This window comes from Hyla sarda, chromosome 6 (genome assembly GCF_029499605.1).
Source record: "Hyla sarda isolate aHylSar1 chromosome 6, aHylSar1.hap1, whole genome shotgun sequence".
Lineage (NCBI taxonomy): Eukaryota > Metazoa > Chordata > Amphibia > Anura > Hylidae > Hyla > Hyla sarda.
The window spans coordinates 76,649,782-76,671,292 of NC_079194.1; the positions used below are offsets into that span (position 1 = coordinate 76,649,782).

Genomic DNA, 21,511 nt, shown 5'->3' on the forward strand with positions numbered 1-21,511 from the left:
GAGGAGAAGAAGGGAAAATTGCATTATATGCGGATGATTTATTATTGTTTGTCAGGGATCCAAAGGCTCATTTGGTTGACATTATACAGGACATCCAGGAATTTGGTTGTATTTCAGGACTCTCAATCAACTGGAGAAAATCCTCATTATTGATTGTGGAAGGCATAGGCGAAGAAAGGTTTAGTGAATTAAAAGTAATAAAACATCCAGAGACCATGGAATACTTGGGGATCAGCATTAGTAGTAATCCCAAGGATTATATTAAGTTAAATCTAGCTCCACTGTTGGTAAAAATAAAAAAGAAAATTAATATTTGGTTAAAATTACCCCTGGGAATGTCGGATCGAATAGCACTAACTAAAATGGTGGTTCTACCGCAACTTTTATACTATTTAACAGCATCCCCGATAATTATAGGTGAAGTATGGTTCAGAAAAATAGATGGTTTGGTGAATATTTTAATTTGGGGCAGGAAAAAGGTTAGGATTAGATTAGACACATTCACTCTGCCTAGAGATAGGGGGGGTTAGGGGTTCCAAACTTTAGACTGTATTACTGGGCGGCTCAGCTATCACAGCTCACGGGTGATCAAGGTCAGTTGATGCATGACCTCTTAAAATTTAAATACAAGGTGAATAGGAAGCACGTGTTTGAAGTACTGGAAAATAATTTGAAATTTTATAAGAAGGATACAATTGGAGCACAGGCAAATTGGGTGTGGAGGAAAGTTAAAATTGTTTTAAACATTGTAAGAAGTGTGAAATTTACTCCTCTGTAGGAAAATAACAATTTGAAAGAGATAAGTAAAATTGAGCATTATGGTTTATGGTTAAGAAAGGGGATAGTATATGTTGAGCAAATGTTCAGTGAAGGGAAGCTAAAAAAATTCGAAGAACTGCGGAGTGAGTTTGGGTTAGAAGATAAATATAAATTTGGCTTCCTCCAACTAGAACATGCAGTAAAGTATACTGAGGATATAAGGGTTCTTAGTATCCAGAACCATTTGCTGATTGAATTGGTGGACGGGGGTAGGAAACTGGGGCTGTCTGCAAAAGAAGGATGAGACCACTTGGAAGGGTATGACAGCGAGTGTGGTCCAGATGTATGAAAATGAAAAACTTCAAACTTCTCAGTTTATGTGATTGCATAGACTATATTATACCCCTAAAGATCTATGCAAATGGAAAATCTGTGCCCATGCGGACTGCCCAAAATGTGGAAAGGTTGAAGCGAATCTGCTACATATGTTGTGGGAGTGCCCATATATAAATGATTTCTGGAATGAAATAAAAGAACTGATAAAAACTAAAATAGGTGTTAGTTTGGAGTGGAAACCAGGAGTCTCCCTGTTCGGTCTGATCCCTAAATTACCTGTGGTAAAAAAGAAGTTGATCTTAAATGCAAAGTCAAAGTATAGGGAGGTTGATTATAATGAGGAAATGGATTTCCAACAAAAACCCGAGTAGTTCAGAATGGAAGTTGGAGTTGCAAAGGGTCAAAGGTTTTGAAGAGGTTAAAAGCAAAAAGTCAGAAAAAATGTTTGATATATGGAAGAAAAAGTGGGAAATCTGGGATGCTGACAACTCGGATGTTTCTGGAATTTCTAGAGTGAGGTGAGGGTAAGATGAGAAGTATTTTTTTTTTTTTTTATTTTTTTTTTTTTTTTTTCCTTCCTGCCATGGTGGGTGGAGGGAGGGGAGGGTAACTAAAGGACTAAATAAATGCCTATGTATTTGTAATTTGTTGTACTGTATTTGTAAGAGCTTGTGTTTCTTTTTGTAAGCATTGAATAAAAACAATGAAATAAAAAAATAAAAAATCTTAATCCTTCCAATAAATATCAGCTGCTGAAGTTGAGTTGTTCTTTTCGGTCTGACAACAGTGCTCTCTGCTGACACCTCTGTCTGTCTCGGGAACTGCACAGAGCAGAATAGGCTTGCTATGGGGATTTGCTTCTACTATGGACAGTTCCCGAGACAGGTGTCATCAGAGAGAACTTAGACAGAAAAGAACAACTCAACTTCAGCAGCTCATAAGTACTGAAAGGATTAAGATTTTTTAATAGAAGTAATTTTCAAATCTGTTTAACTTTCTGGAGCCAGTTGATATATATAAAAAAGTTTTTTCCTGGATAACCCCTTTAAGCTATCTCTTAGATACTCTTATACAAGGCCCTCATCCCCAAACAGAATAGTTTCTGCATACAAACAAGAAGAACTGCTCAGTCTTTTATACACCAGCATCAGGTTCCCTGACCCAACACAGTCCAGGCTTGTTTCCCTCACAATGTGCAGTATCCGGGTCACTGTTTGGAAATCAGTATATGTAAGTCAAAACCAGGAGTGCAACCTAAACAGATAAACATGAGCCCCTTGACTAGGGGATATTATAGCTGCAGATACCTTATTGACCAACCCCCATAACCTCCCTTACTGCCTCCAAACCTCCCCCATAATGAAACAAGACAAGTTGTTGGTACAAAAAGGCCACAGCATCCCACTTTATTAAATTAACCAATTAAAACTGTTACGCCGAGCGCTCCGGGTCCCCGCTCCTCCCCGGAGCGCTCGCAGCATCCTCTCATTCGCAGCGCCCCGGTCAGACCTGCTGACCGGGTGCGCTGCAATATCACTCCCAGCCGGGATGCGATTCGCGACGCAGGAGGCGCCCGCTCGCGATGCGCATCCCGGCTCCCGTACCTGACCCGTTCCCCGTCTGTCTTGTCCCGGCGCGCGCGGCCCTGCTCCTTAGGGCGCGCACGCGCCGGGTCTCTGCTATTTAAAGGGCCACTGCGCCACTGATTGGCGCAGCAGGCCTAATCAGTGTTTTCACCTGTGCACTCCCTACTTATACCTCACTTCCCCTGCACTCCCTCGCCGGATCTTGTTGCCATTGTGCCAGTGAAAGCGTTCCCTTGTGTGTTCCTAGCCTGTGTTCCAGACCTCCTGCCGTTGCCCCTGACTACGATCCTTGCTGCCTGCCCTGACCTTCTGCTACGTCCGACCTTGCTCTTGTCTACTCCCTTGTACCGCGCTTATCTTCAGCAGTCAGAGAGGTTGAGCCGTTGCTGGTGGATACGACCTGGTTGCTACCGCCGCCGCAAGACCATCCCGCTTTGCGGCGGGCTCTGGTGAATACCAGTAGCAACTTAGAACCGGTCCACCAACACGGTCCACGCCAATCCCTCTCTGGCACAGAGGATCCACCTCCAGCCAGCCGAATCGTGACAAAAACATTGCAAACATAACAGTTGTATGAACATCATACATATAAACATAACCCAGAACATAACCCAGCACAACATATAAATTATTCAGAACGCAGGAGAAGAACCTGAAGGCACCGTTACTGCACCAAAATGGGTGGGGCTTCCCTTACTCCCAGCCGCATGGCACCTGCCCAGGAGCACCATTTGTGAAGCCCCCCAAAACTTCTTGTGCCCATGTCCACCTGGACTTCCCCATTGGGCTGGGAACCGCTCCCAGTCCACCTCCACACTCCATCCAATACGGCCCTCATGCCGTCCAATGATGCCTACAGATCCCTCTCCTGACCCTACTACTGCGACAAACAAAGATGAAAACAAAAAATTGGGCGGGTGGGCAGGCACTTTCTTCTGGCCACGCGCCGACTAACGCCCTCCCCCTGACCCTGATCTTTTTTACCCCCTTCTGACTCCTCCCCTTGCCCTGCTATTCACCCCAACTGTTAACCTCCCAGCTGCCTGTATAGACCCAGCCCCCTATAGCTGTGCCTACCTCACCTTCTCCTGCATAAACCCCCCAGCCATTAACCCTTACCTGGCATAATCCCCCTGTCATGTGCCCCTGCGGTCCCCTCCAGGGCTTCCTTGAAGGTTGTTTAGGAGAGATGGGCTGGAGATCCTGGGGAGGGATTTCACTCTGCACTATATGTAAAAACAAGGAGGCTGTAGAAGAGAAACTGAGCAAAAGTTCTCATAAAGACTTATGTGGAAAATGTTCAACTATAACAGGTTCAATGCAGTCATAAAAAAATTATGTTCATTATGTAAAATCTTTTACTTAGACTTCAGTTTGAATTATGGCTCCATTGCCTGGTTTTCTTTCAGCCGGCTTCAGGTGTGATTGTGGTTTTGGGCCATTTTCCAGTTATATCTCCAACAATGTACACTGTTGCCTGCTAACTCAGTTGTCCCTTTTAGCCTGCCTTCTTATATCTGCCACCATTTGAAGGACTGCAACCATGGATTAGATCACTCAGTTGTTCTGTCAAAGATGTATAGTGAGATTGAGAATGCGGAAGATGGGAAACTCGCCTATTGAAATGTTGCTTAAAAAGCTTTTCAGGCCTTATACAAAAAGGGGTTTTGAGGTCAAACATGTCAAAGTCACAATGTCTTCTATACACTTTCTGCATGACTGTGTTGAAATGAGCCCACACACATGCTCCAAGCATATATGAAAGTGTGCAGCAGAACATCTTAGGGTGCATTCACACCACGTTTTTGCAATACAGTTCCTGTATCAGGTTTTTGATGAAAAACTGATTCCTCAAAACTAAACTGTATGTAGAAAACGTGTGTAGAAATTTTAACCCGTTTACAGTTAAAAACCGTATACGGTTTAAAAAATGATGTCCGGTTGCATCCGTTTTTTAAGAAAAAAACGTATACGTTTTTAACTTTTCACTCCATTATGAATAAAGTTTCACTTGTTTGATTGAAATTCCAATAAAAAAAACTGTACAAAGTAAAAAACCGTATGGCGAAAACTGGATGGAACCGTACGCACATATGGTTCTGTACGGTTCCCATTGACTCCCATGTTAAAAAAAAAAAATGTATACGGTTTAATACAGCTTTTCACCTGGACCAATAACCATGTTAGGGCTGGTTCACGTAATGTTTTCTCCCATACGGGAGCGCATACGGCAGGGGGAGCTAAAACCTTGCGCTCCCGTATGCTTTCGTATGCTCTCCCGTATGTAATTCATTTCAATGAGCCGGCCGGAGTGAAACGTTCGGTCCGGTCGGCTAATTTTTGCGCTGTATGCGCTTTTACCCCGGACCTAAAACTGTGGTCAACCATGGTTTTAGGTCCGGCTGTAAAAGCGCATACGGCGCAAAAATAAGCCGACCGGACCGAATGTTTCACTGCGCATACAGAGAGGTTTTAGCTCTCTCCTGCCGTATGCACTCCCGTATGGGAGAAAATGTGATGTGAACCCAGCCTTATTTACGCTACGGTTTGGGGTACGGGAAAAAAAACTGACAAAACCGTACAGGATGCAAAACGGACACAACCTGATGCATGTTTTGGCATACGGTTTTCAATACGGTTCCAAACGGTTTTCACATAGAAAACGTATATGGGAACTGTATTGCAAAAACGTGGTGTGAATGCACCCTTACAGTGCATTTACCCAATTTTCATGTATCTTTCAAAGGGAGTTTTACCTACAAAGAGTACTGCCTGACTTATGGCAACGTTCACCTGTTTGTCATATGCCTGAGGTAGCCTGACAATAAAACATCAAATGTATCCGAAATGTGGACTTTGTATGTGCTGGAAGCGGAGTAGAATGTTAGGCAAATGTTGAGATACGCTCAGTTACATTGGGGGAGATTTATCAAAACCTGTCCTGAGGCAAAGTTGGCCAGTTGCCCATAGCAACCAATCAGGTCGCTACTTTCATTTTTAACAAGGCCTCTGCAAAATGAAAGAAGCGATCTGATTGGTTGCTATGGGCAACTGGGCAACTTTTCCTCTGCACAGGTTTTGATAAATCTCCCCCATTGTTTCTATATACACTTTTAATATGCAATATTTTATAAAATTTTAATTCAAATTCATCTTCTAGAACAGTGGTCTTCAACCTGCGGACCTCCAGATGTTGCAAAACTACAACTCCCAGCATGCCCGGACAGCCAACGGCTGTCCGGGCATGCTGGGAGTTGTAGTTTTGCAACATCTGGAGGTCCACAGGTTGAAGACCCCTTTTCTAGAAGATATTTAAAGGGGTTATCCAGGAAAAAAAATTTTTTTATATATCAACTGGCTCCAGAAAGTTAAACAGATTTGTAAATGACTTCTATTAAAAAAAATCTTAATCCTTTCAGTACTTATGAGCTTCTGAAGTTGAGTTGTTCCTTTCTGTCTAAGTGCTCTCTGATGACACATGTCTCGGGAACCGCCCAGTTTAGAAGAGGTTTGCTATGGGGATTTTCTTCTAAACTGGGCGGTTCCCGAGACAGGTGTCATCAGAGAGCACTTAGACAGAAAAGAACAACTCAACTTCAGAAGCTCATAAGTACTGAAAGGATTAAGATTTTTTAATAGAAGTAATTTACAAATCTGTTTAACTTTCTGGAGCCAGTTGATATATATAAAAAAGTTTTTTCCTGGAATACCCCTTTAATACATTTTATAAATTGTTTGGTCTTTTCTCTAAAAAAAATGAAGAACCAAGCCTATTATTTCTGCATTAAATCCAGTTACAGCTGTATTATCACTCAGAATTTTCGCACACATTGATTCTGACACCATTTTCCCGAACACAAAAGAAGGGGGGGATGAATGAGTTCTGTTTAAAGATCTCCATAGAAACCTATTCTGCAAACCCCCCAACCCTACCAGACAGGATTCATTCTCTGGTTCTCCGTCAATTCCTTCACTGTCTACTATGATCTTTGCCTAAAGGAAGCACAACTCTGACTTTTAAGCCCTTTGAATCCCTGTAGAACATACAATAAATACAGAATTACGTTCGCCAGCGCACGGCTTCCATGAGATTGACATTGGTTATTTGTATCACTCACAGTCTGCTTTAGGGTGCAGCCCCCGCTGTGTATGGTTATTAGGTCTCCTGTAATACAGATGTTTCAGTCACCTTCAAGTCCTTGCGTTGTCTTGTGATGATGACATTTGGCAGTCGTCACACCTTGTTACTTACAATAAATTGTGGAACAGGTGTCAAGGTAATGAATATGATAAACGTGATAAATTATTTGTTTTCTGCACAACTTTATATTCTGTCAAAGCAAATCGAAATTTCTCTCCTTGTTCCCCGGAGGCCTCTCCAGATGAAGGGATTTATGTCCGATTTTGGTTGATCTTTTACAAACTGGCAGCAGATGTTAGATTAAAGACTTTTTTCTCCCAGAGACTCCTCCATTGTCTCTTTCTGGCCCTTTGTAGTGATGCATAATCAGTATTGTGTTATCTTGTCATTGAGAAATAGCCAAGTGCTGAACTTTCTGTTGTCACAGTCCTGTCTGCCGGCCATGGAAATATTGATATTTTTAACATGAAGAATAGTTTTCTTTTTGTAGCTGCTGCTCCAGTGGAAAACATTTTTTTTAAATCATCTGGTGCCAGAAAGTTAAACAGATTTCTAAATCACTTCTATTAAAAAATCTTAATCCTTCCAATACTTTTTAGGGGCTGTATACTAAAGAGAAATCAAAAAAAGAAATGCATTTCCTCTGATGTCATGACCACAGTGCTCTCTGCTGACCTCTGCTGTCCATTTTAGGAACTGTCCAGAGCAGGAGAAAATCCCCATAGCAAACATATGCTGCTCTGGACAGTTCCTAAAATGGACAGCAAAGGTCAGCAGAGAGCATTGTGGTCATGACATCAGAGGAAATGCATTTCTATTTTGGATTTTTTTTTTTAGTATACAGCCATTAAAAAGTACTGGAAGGATTAAAAATGTTTTAATAGAAGGGATTTACAAATCTGTTTAACTTTCTGGCACCAGTTAAACAGTTTTCCATGGGAGTACCCCTTTAAGAGTCATTTTTTTTTTTTAAATCAACCATTGTATCCCTCAGGGATCACTGAAAGGAAGTTTCACCAGGGACACTTGGCCATTGTTATCAATTGCCGTCCATACAGCTACCCGATTCCTAGTAGTCCAGGCCTCCCCTGTGACAGATGAGAACAGAAGGGCTGTCAATGGTCCGTGCAGAGCTACAATACAACATCATGGCGATTGCACTAACACCAGATGAAGCTAGTCTATGTGCCTCACATCACCCATTGGTTTTTAGGAGTTAGAGCTACTGATAGATTTGCATTGTGGATGATAAGCTTTATTCCACACTCTACCATTGCCCTACCTCATATTAGAAGGAGTATTTGCAAAATGGCATTTCTGTCAAGCAGTTTTCTCAGTGTTCTTTTCCCTTGTGTGCTGGAGTCTGGGATAGGTTAGGGGGCAATCCTGCTAGAAAGAATATGTAGGAGAATTGAATAAGAAACGGTTTAGTAGACTGAGCCTACAGACGATGACTTATGTAAGAAGGAAACAATGACCCCTTTAAGATAAAAAACTTGGCCGCTATATGAAAGGCCTCATGTTTGCTTACCTCCTCCACACCCTTTTCATAACCCTTTGGACAAACCTTTTGATGTTTACTCATAATAAAGTTACTCCGTAGAGGGGAGACCTAAATAGGTGCTCACTATTCAAGTATAAAAGAGATGGGACCAGCCAAGGCTAGGTCACTCATTCTTTAGTGGCCACTTGGTTGACCTTTATGGTATGCTTAGCACAGTGTGTTTTTTATGGGGATCACACACCTCCCCCCATTGCACAATGCTTTGATCTACTGATTCATGTATCATCATTTACTGGTAGTGGCAATTCCATAGTATAGATAGTGATATAGGAATCTTATGTACATATTTATATTGTCTTATTGAAGGTCAGAAGAAAGTATGATGAACCTGACAAAACTGGAGCAACATGTCACGAATTCAAAGCCATACCTATCACTTGTCAGAACAGAACACAGATCGCCTGCTGAGGATACCCATGCTGATCACAATGGTATGTTGCACTTTTCATGCCCACAGTTTACTACTAAATGTTTGTTAAGAGTTAAGATGTAGGAAAAAATAGGTATCTTATTGATGTCATCGGGCCCAAACTGGGACCAAGAAAAGGTCAGATCACCTCAATTCAAGTGGCTTTCCGTCTGTTGCAAAGCTACAACTGCCCTCCCTTTTTCCTTCTCCAGACCTCTCTGTGTTCCCCAGAACCCTTTGTCCTCCTCCAGACACCTACGCCCTGCAGACCCCTCTGTCTCCCCAGACCCCTTTGTCCTTCACCAGACGACCATGTTCCCCTAGACCCCTCTGTCCCCTTTTCCTTTAAACCCCACTGTCCCCCAGACATCTTTTTCAGAGTCCTCTGCCCCCCAGACTATTCTATCCCCCCAAACTCCTCTGTCCCTCAGGCCTGATCTGTCCCCTCCTCCAAACTCCTCTGCCCCCCTTACAGACCACTATGTCCCCCCCAGACCCCTCTTTCAGACCCAGATGTCCCTCCCTGAACCCTCTTTCCACAACCACCCCTCCCCAGGAAGCGCCCGATGGCCAGTCCGGCCCTGGATGTCACATTAGTGTAACATACTTGGAAATTGGTAGCTAACCGTGTCAATAAACTTAAATAAGGGATGAGCTGCAATACCTGTCACTGCCAATAAACAAGTATGGTGCTATTTTTGGGAAAACACAGACCCTCTTACTCATTCTATACCACCTAATTAGGTGTGGCCCAGATATATACTTTGCACAAGAGATGCAATTATACTTTAAACCTTAACCAGTACATACTGGAGCAGATTTATTAAGACTGGTGTTTTTTATGCCACTCCAGAACTGAAGAACATTAAACTTTTTGGAAAAGTGGCATGAGCAGTACAAAAAAAAAAAAATAAATAAAAAAGGCCAGCACAAAGCGGTTAATAAATTTGACTAGTCTGTACCTTTGACAGAATGTATTATGTAATAGTATCACTGCCCTAAGCCCATATTCAATTGAGTTAAAGATATATTCCATGGCTTATTTGGATTTCTTGACATTAACACATTGTGAATGGAATATTTATTTGAAAATGTGTTATTGTAGCAGAAGATCAGATATTTCGCTCTGTGGAAGGCCAAGCAGCATCTGATGAAGAGGAGGACAAGTGGGCAGGGAACCCGTCAGATGCAGTGCAAGGGATTTTATCCAGCATCTCATGCTGTGCAAGCGGGTATGTCACCTACAACATAAGACAACAGATGATGCACACCACTAACCTTTTGTTACACAGACGAAGGCTTTGTCAGTTCTAGTTATTGAAGAGCATAAAATACAGTTGAATAGTGAGACTGAAAAAAGACTCAAGCTCAACTTATTTGTGTGTTTTTAATTGGTGCATATTCACCGAATGGCCAGATTATTGGAGACATACATTAAAGGGGTACTCCACCCCTAGACATCTTATCCCCTATCCAAAGCATAGGGGATAAGATGTCTGATCACGGGGTCTTGCCACTGGGGTCCCCCACGATCTCCCTGCGGCACCCGACGTTCGTTTAGAGCGCCAGGTGCAGTGCCGAAGGCTTGTGACGTCAAGGCCACACCCGCTCGTGACAACATGACCACGCCCCCTCAATGCAAGTCTATAGGAGGGGGCGTGACGGACGTCACACCCCCTCCCATAGACTTACTTTGAGGGGACGTGGCCAAGAGGCCACAAGCGGGGTGTGACTGTGCCCCTCACATCCGGCACGGAGCAAAGTTTGCTCTTTGCACCAGATGTCTGGAGTGCCTCAGCCGAGATCAGACATCTTATTACATTAGACCTCCTTGCAAAACTGCAGCAATTCATTGCGCCCACCCCTTCCTCCCCTGGCAGATGCACATGCCCGTACTATGCCCCACTCTTTTTCCTGATTTGGAAAATACATGTGAGCATAGACTAAACACAGACAAGCATTTTTGTGCCCAGATGGTTGGGGGCTGCACAGAATGGCACCACATGCCACATGTTGCTCCGGGCTGCAGGTTGTGCATCTCTGCTCCGATAGAAGTGTATTATTGTAACAGAGATACTACAATAATCTGCCTCATTACAAGTTTGAGACGTAGAAGATCAATACTACGTGTAGGTTTTCTTTTAAATACTGAGATTTTTTTAGTATATACGTATTATTGACAAATAAATTCTACATTTTACAGTTCTATATATATAATAAAAAAAGGACTTTTTTACATTTTTACATAAAAATATGGTATTACAATACTTTCATCATTTTAAGCATTTCATCTGTTCTTCAGAAAAGTTCACATTTCCATGAATTCCCAGTATCTATACATAAGTCACATCTTTTGCCTGAAACCTGAAGATGTACAGTATATATGCTTATATTAATGTACCAGAATGATTGTTTTATTATGCAAAAGTTCTGTACGTCTATCTGACATGAGTTAAAATTCAGCAATAAAAAGTATTGTGAAGTGTCTTACACTCACCTGGAATTTTATCATTTCAGGTGCGATGACAGGAGGATATGGAAGCTCTTGACTGATATTGTTGGAAGCGATATTATTGATCCCAGGGATGTCCCTTCCTTATTGGTGGAAAGGATCTCCAAACTGACTGAAGAGCTGACAGCTAAAGAGCAGGAAATGAGGGATCTAGAAATGCTGATGGAAGAGGTAAGTATACCACAGCAGTATCTGGTGATCCATCCAGAGGGGACTACAGAAGGTGTCACTATATCTATCTACATCTAACCACAACCAGCTGGGACAGTGCTCACAATGTGTTACCAAGACCAGGAGTCATTAGCAGGAGGCAATTTAGTTCTATTAAAGGAAAAATAAAAGGAAAAAAAATGATTTTCAATTGGGTAATGCGAATGTTATGTGAATGTTCTGTAGCATTCATATAAGACCCTTTGTAACACCATGCAACCAATACAATTTGTTTACAACATATAATTGTCTGTGACTTAAATAGGAATTTTTTGAATATCTACTGTTAAAGTATTAACTTTATTGATCAAAAATAATCTTTATTTACATCTGATATAAACTAGCCCTTGGATAGCTGATAGTTATTTGCCCAGTTATGACCACTGTCACTTGTATTTTGAATTAAGGTACTTAAAGGGGTACTCCACCCCTAGACATCTTATCCCCTATTCAAAGGATAGGGGATAAGATGTCTGATTACGGGGGTCCCGCTGCTGGGGACCCCTGCGATCTCCCTGCTGCACCCGGCGTTCGTTTAGAGCGTCGGGTGCAGCGCCGGAGGCTCGTGGGGGCATGGTGGTGACATCATGAGTGGGGCGTGACCATGATGTCACAAACCTCTGCCCCGCATCACCAGTCATCCAGCATGGAGCAAAGTTCGCTCCGTGCACCTGATGTCTGGGGTGCCGCAGCCGAGATCACGGGGGTCCCCAGTGGTGGGACCCCAGAGATCAGACATCTTATCCCCTATCCTTTGGAGAGGGGATAAGATGTCTAGGGGCGGAGTACCCCTTTAATATATTCTAAACAGTGCTCCAATCTAAAGCATCCTATTTGAATTATCTTATCTTCTGGATGTATCGGTGCCCTCCACCCCCACACTTAAAAGAACTCAGCTTAAAGGAAAACTGTCAGCTTTCTCCCCCCCGCACTAACCAGCAGTACTGGCTGGTAGTGCGGGGGACGCTGATCAGTTTGGTCCTTACCGTGCCCGGATCCGCCGCGCCATTCGGCCATAATCTTCTATTTTTGGAATATGCAAATGAGGTGCTAACTGCCACTGGCCGGGCTAACTGGCACTCTGACGTCAGTGCCACCTTCCACAGCGCAGCTCATTAATATTCCTCCCCTCCCTCCGCCTCTCCCTCTTCTCCCCACTCTGTAATGAAGAGAGAGGGGAGGAATATTGATGAGCTGGGCAGCACTGTGGCAGGCGGCACTGACATCAGAGTGCCAGTTAGCCCGGCCGGTGCCAGTTAGCACCTCATTTGCATATTCTGAAAATAGAAGATTACGGCCAAACGGCGCGGCGGATCCAGGCACGGCAAGGACCAAACTGATCAGCATCCCCCGCACTACCAGCCAGTACTGCTGGTTAGTGTGGGGTGAGAAAGCTGACAGTTTGCCTTTAAAAAATTGTGCAATTGGCTTCTAGGGCTCATAGGATGTAGTGATAAACCTACAGGAGCCGACATGGGGAGACATGTTTTGAAAATTATAGGTTTGTAAAAATTGTTTAAAAGTTAAATGTTCGTCAGCAACATTTGCAAATTCAGTTTAAAAAATATCCAGCTATACTTTTTTCTTTTACCAAAATGATATTTCCAGTACAGAGTTTGTTGAGGCATATTGAGGGACTGCCATTGAAACCCAAAATTGAAACCTTCAGCAGTGGCCCCCAACTAGTGGCTCAGAAGCCACATGTGGTTAACATCTCCCTGCTGTTTGGCTTGTCATAGCATTTCTAAGTATGTGTAAACATAATTGACACTGTAGCATATTTATCCTAACCACAGGACAGTGCCCGTTTGGAATGGTATAATACTATTGTCAAAGTTAGAGTCGAAATATGTATCAACAGTGTTTACTAATTTATGACTTGTCTCTCCACATTCAACATATATTGTATCTCCACCACTATTAGTTAATGTGGCTTCTGACCATCACTCAAAGTTATGGGTGTTTTGCAAGGTTTGGGACATCAGCACAGACCCACATCAATAACTGTTCTCTATTCTGGGTCTCTATTGGTTACAACTTAATCAGTAACCATTGATTTCTATGGGGGTCATAAAATGCTGGTTATGAGGGTCTTAACTTCCATACTGCATACTGCTTTGCGCTGTGTACAAACCTTATGCTCTTCTTTTTCTAGATCAAGGGACCATTCATTGATGAACTGGAAAGGAAAATGGAGGAGATTGAGTTACTTAGAATAGACCTTCAGATGCTGGAGACAGAGAGGGTCCGCCTATCCTTAGTGGAGGAAAAACTTCTTGATGTTTTACAGCTTCTTCATCAACTGAGGAATCTGGTAAGAAATTGGTCATTTTAGGTAAATAGTAAAATTTTGTTTCATCAGAGCAATCACTTTTTAGAATAAAATAGTTTCAGTGATTGAAAAGGTATTCATCTTATAAGGTAAGGTTATATTGGTAGAATAAGTCATCACTCTGGCACCATACAATTTCTGAGAATAAAGGTACCATAGCACTGGGTAAGCACTGCTTGCCCTTCACTGTTGATCACCTGTTTGTATAGAACTACAGAGTGGCACAATTGAATAGGACCAGGGGCGGACTGACCGGCCGTTCCGTTCGGATGTAAAGGGCCCGCTGCTGCTGGGGATCCAGGACACTTGTAACGGATACCCAGACAGAAAAGCGCTGCCTTTCAGGTCCGGCAGCTAAATTTTGCCTATGAGCTGCAGGCTGCCGCACTCCAGTTCTAGCCTCCGGCCCCAAGTCCTATCCCCCGGCCCCAAGTTCTATCAGCTGGGGTAGGGACACTGCCTCTTTAAAACAGCAATGCTTTCTGGGACAGAAGTGCTGTGCGCTCGTCTGCTCCCTCCCCCGACGTGTCCCTGCCTCAGCTCCTGTGCTCCGCGCCGTCCTCTGAGGATTCTTAAAGGAAAAGTTCAGCCACGACCCCGGACATTCCTGGACCTGGAGCCGCCTGGGCAGAGGAGAGAGTGAAGACAAGAATCACTGACCTGGTGAGACCCTGTGCCATGTGTCATATGTCTGCAAAACTGTGTATTTCATCTTTTAATGTGTGCAACTGTCTGCTGTGTCTGTGTTTCTAAATCCGTTATGTGCGATACTGTCTGCTGAGTCTGTGTATCTAAATCTGTCATGTGCGATACTTTCTGCTAAGCCTGTGTATCTAAATCTGTCACGTGTGATACTGTCTGCTGAGCCTATGTATCTAAATCTGTCATGTGTGATACTGTCTGCTGAGCCTATGTATCTAAATCTGTCATGTGTGATACTGTCTGCTGACCCTGTGTATCTAATCTTTCCATGGAATTGGTATAGGTCACAGCAAAAAGTATGCAGACTCCCAATTTCAAAAAAGGCTGTGGTCTTTATTTAGGTCATCAGCAATGCAACGTTTCGGCTATAGTGTATACTATACTATACTATAGCCGAAACGTTGCATTGCTGATGACCTAAATAAAGACCACAGCCTTTTTTGAAATTGGGAGTCTGCATACTTTTTGCTGTGACCTATACCAATTGGATGTTCTATATCTGGACTGGTTATCCGGATGGTCACGGGCATAAGAGCAGGGACTAGTGCTGTCTTCCTCCTTGGACGTAATCTTTCCATCTTTCCATGGGTAATAATATCTGCTGAGCTATGTGTGATACTGTCTGCTGAGCCTGTGTTTCTAAATCCGTTATGTGCGATACTGTCTGCTGAGTCTGTGTATCTAAATCTGTTATGTGCGATACTGTCTGCTGAGTCTGTGTATCTAAATCTATCATGTGCGATACTTTCTGCTAAGCCTGTGTATCTAAATCTGTCACGTGTGATACTGTCTGCTGAGCCTATGTATCTAAATCTGTCATGTGTGATACTGTCTGCTGACCCTGTGTATCTAATCCTATCATGTGTCATACTACTGCTGAGCTCGGGGCTGTACTGGCCATTAAGCGATAGAGGCCATGTGAGATAGGCCACAATAAGGGGCCCTGAGCGGAGGAAGAGGGAGCAGAGGAGTCAGGAGGGTTTAGGGGTATGATGGGGTCAGAGGGGTCTGGAGGAGGAGGGGACAGAAGGGTCTGAAGGAGGACACAGTGGTCTCGGGACAGTGGGGTCTGGAGGAGGAGGGGACAGAAGGGTCTGAAGGAGGACACAGTGGTCTCGGGACAGAAGGGTCTGGAGGAGGACACAGTGGTCTTGGGACAGAGGTGTCTAGAGGAGGACACAGTGGTCTTGGGACAGAGGGGTCTGGCGGAGGGCACAGTGGTCTCGGGACAGAGGGGTCTGGAGGAGGACACAGTGGTCTCGGGACAGAGGGGTTTGGAGGAGGACACAGTGGTCTCGGGACAGAGGGGTCTGCCGGAGGGCACAGTGGTCTCGGGACAGAGGGGTCTGGAGGAGGACACAGTGGTCTCGGGACAGAGGGGTCTGGAGGAGGACACAGTGTTCTCAGGACAGAGGGGTCTGGAGGAGGACACAGTGGTCTTGGGACAGATGGGTCTGGAGGAGGACACAGTGGTCTCGGGACAGAGGGGTTTGGAGGAGGACACAGTGGTCTCGGGACAGAGGGATCTGGCGGAGGGCACAGTGGTCTCGGGACAGAGGGGTCTGGAGGAGGACACAATGGTCTCGGGACAGAGGGGTCTGGAGGAGGACACAGTGGTCTGGGGGATAGAGAGGTCTGAAGGAGGATTTAGGGGTCTGGGGGGGGGGGTCTGGAGGAGGATTTAGGGGTGCAGGGGACAGATGGGTCTGTAAGGGGTATATTTAGGGGGCACAGTATCTGGCAGGGTTATAATGATTATTGTCTTCTTATGGAGGATGAGGATCTGCGGACAAAGTGACTAACCTATGATGTGCTTGTGTCAGAATCATACACAAAAAATCCCCAGGGTAGGTCAGGCACCACAGTAATACAACAAAATTCAAAAAACCCAGGGCAAAAGCCCTGGGCACAAGATTCCTTTTAGAAAAAAAAAACCTATAATGTATGTTAAAATGTAACTTTTATTGGATTATAGTTTAAAATAAGGGATTGACTAATAGTTTAAAATTAAGGCAATACTGCTCCAGACATCAAACACTCATAATGGGATAAACCCATATATAATTGGTCACTAGGGGTCTGCAGTACCCCTACTACTGGACTTGGTATGCAAATTTAAAATACACAATTTGCCTAGTAGAGGACGGCAAATTGTGTATTTTAAATTGGCATACCAAGTCCAGTAGTAGGGGTACTGCAGACCCCTAGTGACCAATTATATATGGGTTTATCCCATTATGAGTGTAGTGGACACTATTATGTTTAAAGAGTCTCTTGTATGGTACAGCTATGTACTGAGCACACAGTCTATGTACTACTATACTATTATACTCTAGCAGCACATTGTGTGACATTATTATATCCTGGCAGCACAGTGTGTGACATTATTATATCCTGGCAGCACAGTGTGTGACATTATTATATCCTGGCAGCACAGTGTGTGACATTATTATATCCTGGCAGCACAGTGTGTGACATTATTATATCCACAATTGGTGGAGGTCTGCACTTCCCTAGTTTGGTGGTGCACGTGGATGGATCACGCCCAGAACATAGAAGAGAAGTAATCTCAACACTCACCATATGTTCAATGATATGCAATAAACTACCTTGAATAAATGGTTAGTGCTGGAATTACTTCTCTACTATTATTATATCTATGCAGCACAGTGTGGGGCACTGTTAAATCCTGGTGGCATATAGAGTATGTAGCATTTTATAATTGCCCCCCACCCCTTCTTTTGTGCTAAGGATGTTAGGGACCCGCTACGTACAGGTGGCCATGATGTGGCTAGCGGGCTTGTACTTCATGATCATCAAGTACACTAATGACCCATTATATACATTTACATAATACATTTAGCTGAGGATCACTGTGCATGTTGTAGATGTATGACCATTTCTGATTTTTTTTCTCTATTTGAATTCACACACACATTTTATATATATATATATATATATATATATATATATATATATAGTGAGAAGGTGAAAGGTATGGCGGTTGATGGGCCATATGTGTCACCAAGGTTCCTGGCCATGGTGAGGTAAGAGCCGGTAATTTTCCAGTGTCTGTGCTGCCCACAATCCAGGCCGGCTTTTGTTGACCTTAAAGCTAGGCTGCCTCACCAGCTGCGGGGGATTTTGCTAGTTGCAGCAGACAGTGCCAGAGAAAGCTGTGTGTAGAGTCCTTCCCTCTGGTAGCTCCAAGAGAGGAAGCTGCTGGACAGCCTAGCTGGAGGACTGGAAAAGAGGTGCTTGACTCCGCCTGGCGTGAACTCAGGTGTGAACAAACACCTAAGGATTACAGGTGGACTTTTATTATGTTTTCCTTTGTTCTACATTTAAAGACTGTCTGCCGTGTGCTGTGTGTGAATAAAACACTGAACTTTAATTTGAAATGCGCTGTCTCCTTGCCTCTATACTGCAACCGTACCTGTTTGCAAGAGCGAGTCATCACATTTGGTGGAGGATGCGGGGAGGATGCGGGCAACGCTTTGAGGTCAACAGGCAGTTAAACCCAGGAGGTCCCCACCCTTACCCAGGTGGCTAGAAAACCCCAAAAGTCCCTGGGAGGTGTTCCCCAAAGGCCCCGCCCCATTGCTATGTTGGGGGTGTCAGCAACTGGGACATGTTAGGGCCAACTGTCCCAAGCGGGAAGAGCCCATGGACACAGACTATGCACTCCGGCCGTCCCTGTATGCCCAGAGACTGTGTAGAGTGGGTAATCCCAGGGCAGGAGACTTAGGTCACCTCCTCCAGGTGGAGCTGGAGGTGGCGTGTCGTGGAGGCATTGTTGGACTCGGGTAGCATGGTGACCCTGGTGAGGTCCAATCTGGTGCTGCACGTGGACTACACAGGACGACAGGTGGGGGTTTTATGTATCCACGGGGACTTAAAAGACTACCCCAATGCCCTGGTGACCATGACAACCCCAAACGGCCGATGGACTCATGAGTAGTGTTGCTCGCGAATATTCGCAATTCGAATTTTATTCGCGAATATCGCATATTCGCGAATTCGCGAATATTCGCGAATATAGCGCTATATATTCGTAATTACGAATATTCGTTTTTTTTTTTTCCACAGTACACATCACAGTAATCATCCCTCTCTGCTTCCAGCTTATGTGGTGTAAGAAGGCTCTAATACTACTGTGTGAGACTGGTGTGCGAATTTTCACGTATGTGAAAATTTGCTGTGGTAATTTTCGCATATGCGAATTTTCGCTTATGCTAATTTTTGTATATGAAAATTTTTGCATATGTTAATTTTCGCACACGCGAATATTTGCATATGCGAAAATAAAACGAGAATATTACAAATATGCGAATATTCGCGAATATGACGAATATTCGTCCATATATTCGCGAATATTCGCGAATTCGAATATGGCCTATGCCGCTCAACACTACTCATGAGATGGCCGTGGCTACAAAGCTTCCCCACAAAATGATTATTGGGAGGGACTTTCCAGGATTTGTGTCTTTGTGGCCCCAGATAAGAGTTCCCCAGACCTTTGAGGCAGAGGTGTCCCCAATAGACTGGCCCTACTCAGGGGTGACCCCAGTACCCTGGGATCCTGACACCGAAGCAACCACGGTTGGGGTGACCACTCCTACAGTGGAAGAGACGGAATCATCTCCCACTGCAAGTAATGGTGAGAGATGTGGAGGATCTGCCGTCAGGTCCTGAGTTGGCAGACCTCAATGTCTCCAGAGAAAATTTCGGTACAGCACAGCACCAACACCCGACATTTTCTCGGGCCTGGGAAAATGTCTTAATTGTGGAAGGTGCACCACAACAATCGGGGGCCAAGACTGTATACACCCGCTTTGTGATCCACCAGGGGATGCTGTACTGGGTAAATCAGGTCCGGGGTGAGAACATGGAACAGATGGTGGTCCCCAAAGAATATCGGAGATTGGTATTAGAGTTAGCCCATCAACATGTTCTAGGTGGGCACCGGGGCCAGCAGAAGACGCAGGACCGAATTTTGCAATGCTTTTACTGACCCAGTGTGTATAAAGAGGTCAAGAGTTACTGTGAATCTTGCCCAACCTGTCAAATAACTAGCCACCAGCCACATTACCGTAGTTCGTTGTTCCTGCTCCCGATTATCGAGGTTCCATTTGAATGGATTGCTATGGATCTGGTAGGCCCGTTGCCGAAAACCGCTAGGGGGCACCAACACATCCTGGTAGTCCTGGACTTCGCAACTCAGTGTCCTGAGGTGCTACCTCTGCGACATACCTCGGCCAGACTCATAGCTAAGGAGTTAATGGAGATGTTTTCCCGAGTGGGCTTACCCAAAGAGGTGTTGACTGACCAGGGCAAAACATACATTTATTGTAATTGTTTTTGACATCATGGCAGACAGTATATAAAACAAGAAATCTTCATATAAAGGTAGTCCTTAGCATAAGTAAATAATGTAAGCATGTCCATAAATCTTGTCTCACCAGCTGGGATATCTTCCAGTATGGTGGATCCATCTTGAAATGTCTTTTTTAACCCCTTAAGGACCAAGCCCATTTTCACCTTAAGGACCAGAGCATTTTTTGCACATCTGACCACTGTCACTTTAAGCATTAATAACTCTGGGAAGCTTTTACTTATGCATTTGATTCAAAGAAAATTTTTATAAGACGCACTTTTTCTTCCTCAAAACTGGGGGGGAAAAGTTGGTGCGTCTTATACGGCGAATACCTGCGGCCATCAATGGCCGGGACCCGCCGCTAATACAGGACATCACCGATCGCGGTGATGCCCTGTATAAACCCTTCAGACGCGGCGATCACAGCTGACCGCCGCGTCTGAAGCGAAAATAACACTAACCCGGCTGCTCAGCCGGGCTGTTCGGGACCACCGCGGTGAAATGTCGGCGTCCCGAACAGCTTACAGGACACCGGGAGGGACCTTACCTGCCTCCTCGGTGTCTTCTCCGTGCCGGGATCCCCTGCGCTCTCCTTCGACGTCATCACGTCGTCGCGCACGCCGTCATCCAATAGGAGAGGCGTGCGTAGCGGCGTGATGACTGCTACGTGATAATGGCGACGGAGAGCGTGGATCCCGGGGAAGAAGAAGTCGGGGACACCACGGGGATGCGGCGACAGCGATGGAGCGACATCCAGGGCATCGGTGACGGGTCCGGAGCGGCGGGGACATGTGAGTACTACCTCTAATACCAGTGGTCTTCAACCTGCGGACCTCCAGATGTTGCAAAACTACAACTCCCAGCATGCCCAGACAGTCAACGGCTGTCCGGGCATGCTGGGAGTTGTAGTTTTGCCACATCTGGAGGTCCGCAGGTTGAAGACCACTGTTGGGTTCAGAATCTTAATTTTTTTAGATTTGGCACCTATAAATTGACGCCGGTGCGTCCTATAGGGCGAAAAATACAGTATTCTACTTTAACATAGTGGTAAAATTTCTACTTTCCAAAATGTCATGAAAAATTTGAAAATTTAGCATTTTTCTAACTTTGAAGCACTCTGCTTGTAAGGAAAATAGACATTCCAATTGAATTTTATATTGATTCACATATACAATATGTCTACTTTATGTTTGCATCATGAAGTTGACATGTTTTTACTTTTGGAAGACACCAGAGGGCTTCAAAGTTCAGCAGCAATTTTCTAATTTTTCACGAAATTTTCAAAATCGGAATTTTTCAGGGACCAGTTCAGTTTTGAAGTGTTTTTGAGGGGCCTTCATATTAGAAATACCCCATTATAGAAACTGCACCCCTCAAAGTATTCAAAATTACATTCAGAAAGTTTGTTAACCCTTTAGGTGTTTCACAGGAATAGCAGCAAAGTGAAGGAGAAAATTCAAAATCTTCATTTTTTACACTCGCATGTTCTTGTAGACCCAGTTTTTGAATTTTTACAAGGGGTAATAGGAGAAAAAGCCCCCCAAAATGTGTAACCCAATTTCTCTCGAGTATGGAAATACCTC

The 21,511-nt window shown here is 44.2% G+C and overlaps 1 protein-coding gene across 1 annotated transcript in view; it reads left to right on the forward strand.

The window, feature by feature from the left end:
- The window catches only part of EFCC1 (EF-hand and coiled-coil domain containing 1), a 113,157-nt gene that overhangs the window by 78,940 nt on the left and 12,706 nt on the right, over window positions 1–21,511 (forward strand). The window contains exons 3-6 of the mRNA XM_056524215.1: window positions 8,693–8,817; window positions 9,901–10,027; window positions 11,313–11,478; window positions 13,673–13,831. Coding sequence (XP_056380190.1) covers window positions 8,693–8,817; window positions 9,901–10,027; window positions 11,313–11,478; window positions 13,673–13,831 — 577 coding nt within the window. The remainder of the gene's footprint in view (window positions 1–8,692; window positions 8,818–9,900; window positions 10,028–11,312; window positions 11,479–13,672; window positions 13,832–21,511) is intronic.